This window comes from Cervus canadensis, chromosome 29 (genome assembly GCF_019320065.1).
Source record: "Cervus canadensis isolate Bull #8, Minnesota chromosome 29, ASM1932006v1, whole genome shotgun sequence".
NCBI lineage: Eukaryota > Metazoa > Chordata > Mammalia > Artiodactyla > Cervidae > Cervus > Cervus canadensis.
Window position 1 is genome coordinate 38,507,411 of NC_057414.1, and position 12,256 is coordinate 38,519,666.

General features: G+C 61.3%; 1 protein-coding gene across 8 annotated transcripts in view; it reads right to left on the reverse strand.

The window, feature by feature from the left end:
- AHNAK (AHNAK nucleoprotein) overlaps positions 1 to 11,938 on the reverse strand; it is a 95,579-nt gene extending 83,641 nt beyond the window's left edge. For all 8 annotated transcript variants that reach the window (XR_006266390.1, XM_043451715.1, XM_043451712.1 and 5 more), the window contains exons 1-4: positions 11,800 to 11,938; positions 1,854 to 1,957; positions 1,401 to 1,557; positions 785 to 972 (exon numbers count right to left, since the gene is read on the reverse strand). Coding sequence is in view for 7 of the 8 variants with exons in the window: in XM_043451715.1 (XP_043307650.1) it covers positions 785 to 972; positions 1,401 to 1,557 (345 nt within the window). In the remaining variant the exon portion in view is untranslated. The remainder of the gene's footprint in view (positions 1 to 784; positions 973 to 1,400; positions 1,558 to 1,853; positions 1,958 to 11,799) is intronic.
- Positions 11,939 to 12,256: the final 318 nt, after the last annotated feature.

Sequence of the window (12,256 nt, forward strand, 5' to 3'; positions counted from 1 at the left end):
GAGCCTTCTGGGACCCAGCATGAGGGGCTAAAGAGAGGGGCTGACAGCCACATCACAGGAAGAAAACAAATTATTTGGGGAAACTCTGGCAAGCAAAAGCCATGGGGAAGACTGGGGACGGTAGACTCCGGGACACTGGGACCTGGGAGAAGGATTCACAACCGATTCTAGATTCCAGTCAGCCCATCAAGTTTCTCAGGCGCCTACCGGCAACTAGCTCTGTGCTGACTTACTTCAGTTCTCAGCTCTCAACTGCCTGGCCTTGTTGGTTTAATCCGGAGGGGAGTCCTCTCAGGGACCCTTCGGACAGCATCAGTGGAGCCCGGTTGTGCTGGGCTTAACACTTCCACTTTGAGGGACTCATTATTTGTTAAATAAACAAGCCATCGGAAGGAGCAGAGAAACGTCCCTCAGCCACTTCGCTGCCCAGCCTCTGACTCACAGATGAGTCCAGGGCTCTGGAAGCAGAAAAATAATGTCTGGGAGGCAGAACTGGGCACCGAGAAAATAATTTTCAAAGATCCTCGCAAAGCAGCCGACCTGCCTCCCAGCACCTCGGACCAGACTCATCAGTGGGTCCCCACACACAGGGGCCTCTGAGGAGACCAACGGGAGACTTTTTAGCAGCAGTAGCGGCCACAAGTGAATAGGAGAAACAGGCTGGCTCGACAGAGAGCAGAGGGTGAGAGTGGGCGAGAAAAGCAAGGAAGGACAAGCGAGGCCCAGGAAAGGGAGCCGAGTGGCCAGAGGAGCGCAGGGAGCAGCCGGCCAGCCAGGAACTCACCAGAACCACTTCGGAGCTGTGGGAACTGAAGACCTCGTGGGTCCAGGTCTGGCCAGGCTCAGGGGACCGGTCCCCCTTGCGATGAAGCTTCAGGCCCACAGTGTGGTGGCCCATGGTGTTCAGCAGTTGGGTCACCTCACCCGACTGCAGGTTGTCAAAGTAGATGGTGGCACCCACAATCTGGTCCCCTGAGCAGGAAAGAGCAAGACGTGGGTAAGACCACCCAGAGTCTCGGGGCAACAACCCACAACCCAGCACTCTGCATTGGGCCCTTGGACTGATTCACAGGTGTGGTTAACACCCATGGTAGATATGAGGAAACTGAGGCAGGGAGGACAACTAATTGGCCCAAAGCGGCCAAACTCCTGGGTGGTGGAGTCAGAACAGAGGACACACAACATCTCCAACCCACGGGACCACCTCCCACGAGGACTGTGAATGAACAAGCGACAAAGAATGGGCAGGGGAGGGCAGGGCTTGGGTACCGACCATCCTGATGCCACTTGAGACCAGGCACTCCACAGCCACACGCCTGCTTGTGCTGCCCTCGCCCCGCCCTCCCCTCCACCAGCCTCCCCGCTACCCCAGCACCAGCCCGCACCCCAAGAAGACTCACCCTCCTTGACCACCCCAGTGCGGGCCGCAGGGGAGTTCTGCATCACTTCCTGCACAAAGACGCCATCATCCCTCTGGGTGATGGTCAGCCCGTGGGAGCCGCTGCCCTGCCAGTTAGGCAGCAGCAGCTCCCGAGTCGTCTCCTCCTCCTTCTCCATCTGGATGGGGTAACGAAATGGAGCTCAGGGCAGTGGGGGCGCAAGGCCACGGGGGGATGAGGAAGCCAGGGATACCCCCCGGGAGTTGGGCACTGTCTCCAAGGTGCCGGCTTCTGCTGTGGGTGAGCTCCCAAGGCACAAGGGAGAAATCGGAAATGGGTCAGTGGATGCAACCACACTGGAAGTAACCGGCCCCTCATCCCGTTCCACGCCTCTCCCCGCCCCATGCTCCAGTCCATCCAGGTCTCTACCCTCCCCACTCCCCACCCGGCCACCTCCCCCTCCCTCCTACTGACCTTCGCAGGACTTGGGTCAGGAGCGGATGCCTTGCCAGGAGCCCGCCCCTCCTTCCTCTTCTCTCCTCAGAATATCTCTCTCTTGGGAATCTCGGTCACACCGTCTAGGGGAAAGGTCACGATCAGGTTCTCACTCAACAGCTGGCTCGCTCACAGCCCCGCCCCGGCTGCTACGCAAGAGAGATGGCTGGATGTCCTGTCTGCTGGGGCCAAACCAAAACCCCAACCCCGCTACTGTCATCAACTCCATTCACACGTGACTCTCCAAGGCTGGGATCATGGGAAGGGGCTTTGGAAGAGGCCAGACTCAGATTCCAATCCTGGCTTGGCATCTTGCCTGCTGTGTGACCCAGGCCAAGTCACTTAACTTCTCTGAACCTCCATTTCCTCATCTGTGCAAATGGAAACGATCAAGGATCCCCATGAGGACTGAAGGAGGAGGAAGAAGGAGAAAGAACATGAGTGGAAATCTCTGGCCCATGGGCGCCTCCCAACATCCACATCCTCACTGGGTCTCTTGGGACAGCTTCAGGAGGGAGATGTTACTGCCCCACAGCGCAGATGGAGAAACTGAGATTCAGAGCGGCCAGCCGGCTGGGGTCACCATAAGAGAGAAACATGCTTGGGCTCTGAGCCTGTTAACTCTTCCCTAGACACACCACATCAGGGGTGCAGCTCTAACAGGTGCGAGACCCCCTTCCTCAGAGCCTCCAGCCCTGGGGGTCACGGGCAACCTGCAAGCCGGGCTGGTGGTGGCCCAAGGTGAGCGACGCTGGGTCACCCTGTCTAACCCCGGCCTTGGGTCCAGGGGGACATTCGCCAGCTGGAGCTCCAGGGGCCCTGCTACAGGCAGAGGCTGAGCAATGGAAGCCCCAGGCCCCTCAGCACTGGCCCAAGCCCGAGAGGCTGCGGTCCAGTCGTGCCATCTCAGGCATGTGGTGAGTCAGGGCCCATCGGGCTGCCCAGGCTGGGCCCGGAGCCAGGTGCCCATAGGTGAGAAGCAAAGACACCCTCCAGCTACAGCTGTTGGCTGCGGGGGCACCCGGGGAGACACCAGGCGGGCCTCCAGCCTCCAGCCACCCACACAAAATGGCAGCAGCCACCCAGAAACACGTCTGTGAAACCGTGAGGGGGTGCTCTAAGTCGTGGAGAGCTTCGCGCAGAGCCGAAAACCACTGACATCCAGAAATCAGCCAACCAGTCAATTAATACACGCATACCGATTGCCTCTGTATCATTGTCCAGGGCGCTGCAGAAAAAACCAGAAAGGGACAGAGGCTCTCAGCCCAGCTCTGAATTACACGCTCCGCTAGGCTGTTACCTAACGTCACCGGTGTATCCTCCAAACGCGCTCCACGGGCCACATGTGGAGAGTCAAAAGACCTAGTTGCTGGAACTTCCCTGAGGGCCCAGTGGTTAAGACTCCGAGCTCCCAATGCAAGGGGCCAAGTTCCAGCCCCAGTCAAGGAACTAACCCACATGCCACACGGCACAGCCAAAAAAAAAAAAAAGATTTCGTTCCTGTCCCAGATATAAATAATGAGCAAGGTGCTCGGGGCGTGACTAATCTGGCCTCAGAATGTTCCAGAAGGTTTGGGAGCCTTCTGGAGGAGGGATGAAATCTAAATGGGATCTTGAAGGTACTGAGTTTGCCTTTGAGGATAAGATTTACAGAAATTCATGAGCACGTAGGACTTCCAACGTCAGGCAGATCATAATACCAATGAAGACAGTCACAGACACCCTGTTCCCCAGCCACCTGCACTCGCTTATGTGGTATTTATGTCAGCGCAGGTGCCAGCTTCTGGCTGCCTGCTGGCACAGGTGTCAGCTGGGGCAATCACCTCCTCCCTTCCTACTGGAAGTCGGGCTGACCCTTCCCACAGAGAAACAGCAAAAGCTGGGACTTCAACGGTGCCCTCCCTCAGCCTCCAGCACTGAGCAGCCAGCCCCGCAGACAAGGGGGGAGCCAGACCAGGAGGGAAAGGGAAAGGCTTCCACCCAAGGGCTCTGCAGCTCCCCGAAGCCACCGAGTGCGCTGGCCGCCCTCTCTTCCTCCTTGAGCAGGGCCCCTTTTTTCAGCCTCACATCCTGGTGCTGAGCCAGCAGCTGGCAAGGGGGGCAGAGAGCCAGAGCTCACCCTCGCCCACATCTCGGCCCCACCCTCCCTCCTTCCCCAGTGAGTCACCGCGGCTGCAACAGCTCCAGACACGCCAAGGGTCACACCTAAAACCCGCTTCATGGGCCAGACCCCTGGGTGCCAGAGGGGCTGGGGCTCCAGGAAGAGGCAATGGGCTTCCCTGCCAGCCGCTTGGCCCAGAGCCCCCGGCCCGGAACCCCCGGAAGCCCAGGTGGGAGGGATCTGCCACATGCCTCCACCCCAGGGGCTAATGAGGAGGACATCATGGGTGAAGAAGGGACCACAGCCCGTGAGAACGGGAGGCGCTGGACCCGAGGCTGCAGGTTGACCCTGGCGGGGCACCCGCTGGCTTCCCAGCCAGGTGGGGCTGCCAACCACCCTGCCTGCCCTGGCTCAGTCCTCAGCTCCTGGCACAGCCAAGCAAGACTCCCCTCCCCTCCCCTTCCATCTGACCTGGCGGGACATAGGGGTGCTGACAGGGGATTCAAGGCCACAGTGGTAAGGGCCTATTTTCTGCACTCGGGTCCCAGCCCGTGGTCTCCCCCACCCCTGGGGCCTGTACCAAACCCAGGGGGTCCTTCCTTTTTCTCCCACATGTCAGGTGAAGCCAGCTTCCCTGGGGGCTAGGGGCTCCACCCTGCTGCTGCCCAAAGCAGAGTCTTTGGAGCCTTGGGGAATTCTACACATTCCTCAAGCGTCAGAAGCCCTCGAAGCCCTCGGAGCTGGAAGAACCCTTTAGGCCACATGTGGCTCCTCTCTCCGTAGGATTCTCCAGGCAAGAACACTGCAGTGGGTTGCCATTCCCCTCTCCAGGGGCTCTTCCCCACCCAAGGATCGAACCCGGGTCCTCCTGCATTGCAGGCAGGTTCTTTACCATCTGAGCCAACAGGGAAGTCCTAACAAATTCAATCAAATTAAACATTTAGCCCATTGGTTGTAGGAACCACATTTCAAGAGCTCAACAACCACACATGGCTACCATATTAAAAGCACAAATACAGAACATTGCCACCACTGCAGAAAGTTCTGTGGGATGGCACTGCCTGCTATTGACAGATGGGGAGAGTGAGGTCCAGAGCCCTGAGAATGGGGGAGTGCTAGGGCCCTAGAACGCCCAGGTCTGCCAGCTCCCCGCCCGCACCTGACACCAGCTCACAGTAACCATCATGATGGTAAGGGCTGGAGTAGAGACCCTCTAAGGCAGAGGGCTGCCTGGAGGGCAAAAAAGGGGTGACGTGGCAAGGACACTCCAGCTTCAAGGCAGGGAGGACACGCATCTGAGGCTGCAAGGACAGAGTGCCTGTAACTCAGGCCAGAAGCAGCTAGAGAAGAACGAAGCTGCCCTGATGATTCAAAACCACAGAGCGGATGTGCAGCAGGGTTCTGCCATGCCATCTCTGCAGATCTCTGCCCTGGGTGGGCAATACCCAGGCGGACCCGGGAGAAGAGCAGGAAGCAGATCCTTTGCCCGGGGAGGATGGTCCCTGCCAGCTGTGACCCCCACCCCCCCCACCCCGGGGAAGGGCCTGTTCTCCCACTGGTCCCAGGAAACCGCTTCTGCCCAAGAGCCAGTGTGAACACAGCCAGGGAGGGGGCGCAGTGTAACTGCTGCAGCAGCCAGAGACAATCTCACAGTCAGGGTCAGTGTTAAGATGACAGGAACTGATACACACACACACACACACACACCCGAGAGTCAGGTCTGTACGCCTCAGTGCCTCCACGCGTCACACCTGAAGTTAAGATACACAACAGAGGGACCCGAGTTTGTGCAGACGCCCGGCACAGGCAGGACATCGAAGGTGGCACACCACGATGGAAAGAAGCACGCCAGCCCGCAGTGGGGAGGACACAGACAGCAACGAAACTTCCACCCAGCACATGGGCAAACTGACCCGCCGTACACACAGGCCCCGGAGAAGCACTACCCCAAGGTGAGAACAACCAGATGACTCACAACCAGAGCTGAGACTGCCACCGGCCAGAAAGCCACGAACACACGTATAACCGGGGGCCAGGGGCTGGGATATTCAGAAAAAAGAGAGACACACCCAGAGAGGCCATCTACTCTCATCAACACTCCCCGGGCAGTAAAGAGGAAGAGAAAGAGCCACATTAAAAGAAACAACCCCTCCCAGGTGAAGAGAAAGATTTTTGCCGAGCTCCCAGAGCGCCCCAGGACTGTGCTCATTCCATGCCTGGGGTCCCCGTTCTTTCCCAAACAATCCCATGTGATTAAGAATTAATATCTATTTTAGAGTGCAGAAACAGGCCCCAAGGTTAAATGACTTGCCCGGGTATGAGACAGAAGTGAAATGCAAGCCCAGGGATCTCTGACTCCGAGGCCAACAGTCTTAACGAGGGAAAGGGATGAAGACACGAATAAACACAGAAACAGGATGAGAAACCACAAAGATGCACAAGGGAGATACACAGGCGAGAGATCTACACGGAGGGGGGCCCAGAGAGAGCCGGAGAGACACACCCACAGGGAGGTGGACAGGCCTCCAGGCTCGTCCAAAGAGAGACCCACAGAGTGGGACCAGGATGCTTCAGGGGACGTTAAAACACAGGAAAGAGAGGGCTTGAGGTTCGGGTAGGGGCGGGAGACCCCCAGGAAGCAGTGATGCCCATCAAGCGTCACAAGCACAGGAGGAAAGGTGAGTGGCCAACAGCCTCTGTCCCACACACCAGCCTCGTCCCGACCCAACTCAGAGACAGCAAACCCAGAATGGGCAGAGCCCCAGGTATCCCAAAGCCCAGGATCTGAGGGCCCTTGTGGCTCTAGGCTCACCAGCACTGTGTCCCCGGGACTCAGAAATCCTGAGCTGCCCAGAACCAGCTCACCTGGAGACTCTCTGGACCTCAGCAAGTGAAGACCAAGAGACAGGCCCACCAGGAGACAGGCCCCAGCAGGTTAAGGCAAACATTTCCACTCACTGGGAAATGGGAACAGCCATGACAGGCAGACGCCAGGTCAGAGGAACAAGGAGAAAGAGAGGGGTGGCCTCTCTTCCGGGTGCTAAAACCTCCAAATGGACCTCCATGTATGCAGCTGCCGGACCTCGGTCTGGAAAAACAACCTGTCCCATTCCAAATGGAGTAGAACTGCGCAGTTATCTCCCGAGTCTACGTTAGCACCAAGGACTCTGAGGTCAGCTGATTCTGGGCAGTGCACCCCCAGGGGCACTTTCAACTTGCATAGGGTGTGTGTTGGGGAGGTCGAATTATCAGGGAGAATCTGACCAACATGTTGCAAGACACGGGCAATAGGGCCACTGGCGAGATGATCAAGACTCACAAGGCCAACAGACCCACCCAGTGCATGCAGAGATACTCCTGAGTCCCCACCCCTCCCAGCCCAGAGCAGGCCCACAGTCCCTGCCTCCACCAGCTCACGACAGACACCAGTCTGGGCAGCCCCAGGCCCTGTCCATCATGGAGGGAGCCTGTTTCTGTTAACCCGGTGTCTAGGGTCTGGATGCACCTGCCCAGCTCCTCCCTCGCTGCCTGGGCCGCTGGCTCCGCCCATACCTCCCACCAGGAAGAAGCTTTTCCAGCCTCATCGCCCAGCCCTCTCCTCCCCTCTAGTCCCTCTTCCTGGCCCCTCACCGCCAAGCTGGAGTTTCCCCACACCTCGGCTTCCAGGGCAGCTCCCCATCCCCACCCCTGGGACCCAGCTGCTTCCAGGGCTCAGCCCAGCGGTCTTTCTCCACCTCTGTCCCCTGGCCCCTCGCACTCCCCTAGCCCCAGCGCTCCAAGTTCAAGCTTCCAGCCAGAAGAGAGATTCTGTTTTCCTTCTCTGACCCAGAGGGACTTCCCTGTGGGACTGAGGGGGTTTTGGGGGCGGGTGTCTGGGGCAGCTTTACATTCCCCATGCGGGCAGTCCCCACACCTGGCCACCTCTCCTGAGAAGAGTGGGCCTTGACCCAGGACGGCTAGGATGAAGACACCAGCTCAGGGATGTGGGGTGGGGGGGAAGCGCCCTGCTGAGTTGAGGAGGGGTGAGCTCAATCCCTCGCCCAGTCTCGCCCTGGGGGATAGATTACAGTTTGGGAGCTCCCACGGCCCAGCTCTCCGCCCAGCGGCCAGAACCCGCTAGTGCAGGGGCTCGCGGCCAGGCCGTTCGGCCCAGCTGCCAAAGAGCCACCCCCAGCCCGGCCAGGCGCTTCCCCTTCCCCTAGAACCTCCGCTCCGGCCCCCGGGGGACAGGGCAGGATGCCCCTCCCTGAAGCCTCCATCAGCCACGGCCTCACGCCCAGGCCTGTGCTCACCCTCCCTCAGGCCTCTGGACACAAACTCCAGGGCCTAGAACCGTCCAAGACGGAGAAACTCACTGGAGTCCTTCCCTACAGCCCCCGCAGACCCCATGAGACCTCCACCACCACCGCGGCAGAGTCCCACGGCTACCCCCTGCCCCCTACGCCCCAGACACAAGCACGGGTGACCCATTCAGGACCGGCCCGCCAGCCAGAGATGCCCTCTCACAGGTAACAACACTCATTTCTCAGCTGTGACACGAGCAGTCAGAGTCTCAAGGCCACCGTGAAACAGTGACCCCAGAGCCGGGATCTCCCCTACAACAGCCCAGCTGGCCGTCTGGAGACTGAAGGGAGGAAGACGGGGTCCATCCACACACACGTTCCTGCTGAGCCCGCTGTGGCCCACCCAGGAGACCCCCCTTCCCCCCGCTGTGCCTCTTAGGCTCACTCAAGCCTGGACGAAACCAGTCAGCTCAGGAAGGTCGGGAGACCAGCGGGATGGTCAGAGCCAAATGCCAGCTCCCTGGGAGCCTGGATGAAGCCAGCTCCCTGGGAGCCTGGATGAAGCCCGTCGGGGGGGCAATGGGAGAGCAGAAAGCCCTAGCGACCACCAGTTGAAACGTCCCATTCCCACCCCTCTCCGGGGGCGACCCCCCTGCCTCGCGTGCACAAGCCCCCAATCAGCCCAGCTCCAGGCACAGAGAGAAGCTGGGGTTTCCGGGGTGTGGCGGGATGGTGAGAGTCAGCAGGGGAGAGTTACCAGCAGGAGCCGAACTAGCTCTCCCAGTCTGCTTCTGCCTGTCCCCAGGCGGTTCCCAAGTGCTGAGGAAGGTGATGACCACGCCCCAGACACCCACACACTCCTCCACCCCCACAGCTTCACCCCAACCTCTCAAACCAGCTCCTCAGGCTCGGGGTGGCGTGCTCGGCCAGGGCCAGGCAGCCCATTCCAACTGAGCCTAGGAATCCAGGTCGGTGGTGTCTGGGGAACCCCCAGCCAAGGCCTTCCTGGGACGAAGGTGACCCCAGGACCCCCCAGCCCATTCCCTGCCCTTGACCTATGATGGCCGTCTCCCTTCACAGGTCTCCCAGGAGTCGCTCTTTTGGGTCCCACTTTGAGCCCTGGACTTGCCATCCAGGACCCCCTCAGCTGGAGTCTGGCTGGTTCAAGTTCTCAGCTCTTCACAAAGTTGCCCGGACAAGGACCCCTGAATCACTGCTGCGGGCCCCCCAGCATCAGCAGTAAGCCCCACCAGTGGCTTCTTAAGTGTCCTGGTTCTCTGAACAATGTCCCTGCGTATAACCGTTAAGGACAAGACTTTGGGGAGGGCCTCAGACACTCTCCAATGCCCGTTGCCAATACTCCAGACCCTTCGTCCTCTGCTAGCCCACCTCTCATGCCCCCATGCCCCCCCCACCCCGTCCTCTCCCCCCAACCTCACCCCTCAGCTCCGGGCTCCCTTCTCTCCCCACTCGGCATACACGCCCCAAAAGGGCTAGCCCAACCCATCATCTTTGGGGGCCAAGGAGAAGGAAGCTTCCCCACTGAGCTTCAGAAAGGAAGTGAGTGCCACACCCTGCCCCAGGGATTTCCCTCCTGGGGGCAGAAGAGAGGGAGCACCAAAGGAGAATCTACTCCCCGAATTTACACCCAGCCCTGGTGAGGGGGCCCTAAAATGCCTTCCAGTGCATCTTCAACCTCTCTCTCTTTTCCCCTGACTCCCTTGCCTTCTTCTATCACCCCAGCCCTCCAAAGCATCACTGTGTCGCCCAAAATCAACCCAGTCTCTCTCATGTTCTAGGCTGTGCGCCACAGGGCACAGGATCCCTGCAGTCAGAGGCTGGATCCTAGTGGAGGAAACTGTTTCAAAGGAAACTGTTTCAAAACCCGGAGGTAACTATCTGGGTCCCTTTTCCTCCAAAGGTCCAGGACCTGCTCTAAGGACCTCACTGGCACGGGGACGATCGATCCCACCGTGCCTTTTCAGAGATCCACTGTGCAGAACAGGCACCCAGCAGCAGGTTCCCTGGGGGCACCTCACCACCTCCCGGGTGGCAGCCACGCCCTGCGAAAGGCACACACGAGGCTCACAATTCTCTGGGGCCACAACGTGCAGAGGCGCCAGTGCCCTCCCCACGTGGTGCAGGGGTCCAGTTAGATGCCTCATCTGCCCATTCGGCTCCCCTCCCACCCACAGGACAGAGTCAGCCTTGCTCAGACCCACGTGCCCCTCGTGGCCAGCGACGCCAAAGGGCTGCGCCCCCGCATCCCGGGGCCCTGGCACTGCAGGGGGCACCGAGCCTGCCAGCGGAGGGCCAGCCCTCGCGCACTGCACACCCTCTCCCGGCATGGGAAAGCCTTATATAACACAGTTCTCCGAACACACCCTAAGCCCGGAGACTTTCCAACTCCCCGGCAGGACCTCGCCCCTCCGCTGTCGCCGCAAGAGCGCGCCTCGGGAGCGGAGGGGTCCGGGGAGGGGAGCTGAGCCCTCCTCCCCCTAAGGCCGCCGGACTCGGGCCCCCGCCTCCCACACAAGCCCCGTCGCCCCCCTCCCCTTTACCCCTCGCCACTCCTCCCCGAGTTCTGGTTTGAATTAGTCACCGGCTCCAACCACCACATTCCTCAGGCTGCTGGCGCCGAGCCAGGCGCTGGGGCGGGGGCCATCCCGCCCGGACGGGTTTGGGAGTGGAGTTGGGGAGAGAGCGCCGCCTCTGAAGGGGAAGGGGCGGTCCCGAGGGCCGCGCCGCTGCACAGCTCCACTCCCCGCCCACCCCCAGTGCAAGAATCTCCCCCAATTATGTCCCCCACCCCCACTCCCACCCGTCCCGCCGCGGGGCGCGCTGCACACTTCCCGGCTCCGCCGCCCTAGAGGAAGAAGGGATTTTTTCTAGAGCTGGGAACCCAGAGGGGCAAGGCTAGGGCGGGGCAGCCGAAGGGAGGCTGAGGGGCCGCCGGGAGCCAGAAAGGGAGAGGCTGGTGCTGCAGAACTGGGTGGGGCCCGGAGGACTCGGGACGCGAAGTCAGGGGCGGAGGTGTGGGGCGCGGGGAGGGACGGCGGACGGGGTGCGCGGCGCGGGGGCGCAGGGGCGCCGGGAGGGGCCGAGGGGCCGCGCCGCGATCTCGGAAACTTCTCCAGTAAACACGGAATAGCAGCGCGCCGAGCCACCGCCCCATGGAGACGGAGGGGGTGGGACGGGGCCACCGGGCCAAGAACCGGCGCCCGGCCGTGCAGCAGGGACAACGATCAGCCCTCGAGAGACAGACGGACTGGACTGGAGCAAACCGCGCCTCGAAGCGATTTTCCAACTTTGCCCAACTTGCGCCCCTTCCAACGCCCCAACTCCGGAGGCGGAGCTCCGCTCCCAGGGCACTACGCTTGGCCTCCCGGTGGCGGCCCGGGGCTGCCCACCTTGCTCCAAGTTGAGCCTTCACAGTGACACCCACCCAAAGCGCCTCGCCCAAGTCCTGCCACCCACCTCCCCTCCCGCGTTCCCAGCGACGCATTCCCCGATCGCGCCAAGGTGCGCCCGGCGCCCCTACCTGCGCGCTCAGCCCCAGGCCACAGCCATAGCCGGCGCGGGGCCCGAAGTCGCGGTGCTGCGGCTGCTGCAGACGGCGAGCCCCGGTCGGGGCGGGTCCGGCAGGGCGGGCGGTGCAGTCCCCGCGGCGGAGCTGCTCCGAGTGGCCGGGCCCCTGCGCGCGGAGGCGGCTCTTGTAACTCCGGCTCCAGCGGGCGGGTCTGCCCCGAGCAGTGGGGAGAGGGCGGGGCCGGGCGGGGCCGAAGCTGGGCTGGGACAGGCGAGCCGGGCCGACCCTGCAGGGACCCGAGAGCGGGCTGCTGGGAGGGCACGGGGGGCGCGGGGACCGGGCGGCGCGGCACGTCCGAGGTGCTGCCTTCCCCTGCCCCCATCTACTGCCCACCCCGGCCCCGCCGGGCCTGGATCTGCCCCCTGACTTAGGCGTGTGGCTTCTTCTGCAAGAAACTCTTGGAAGCTGG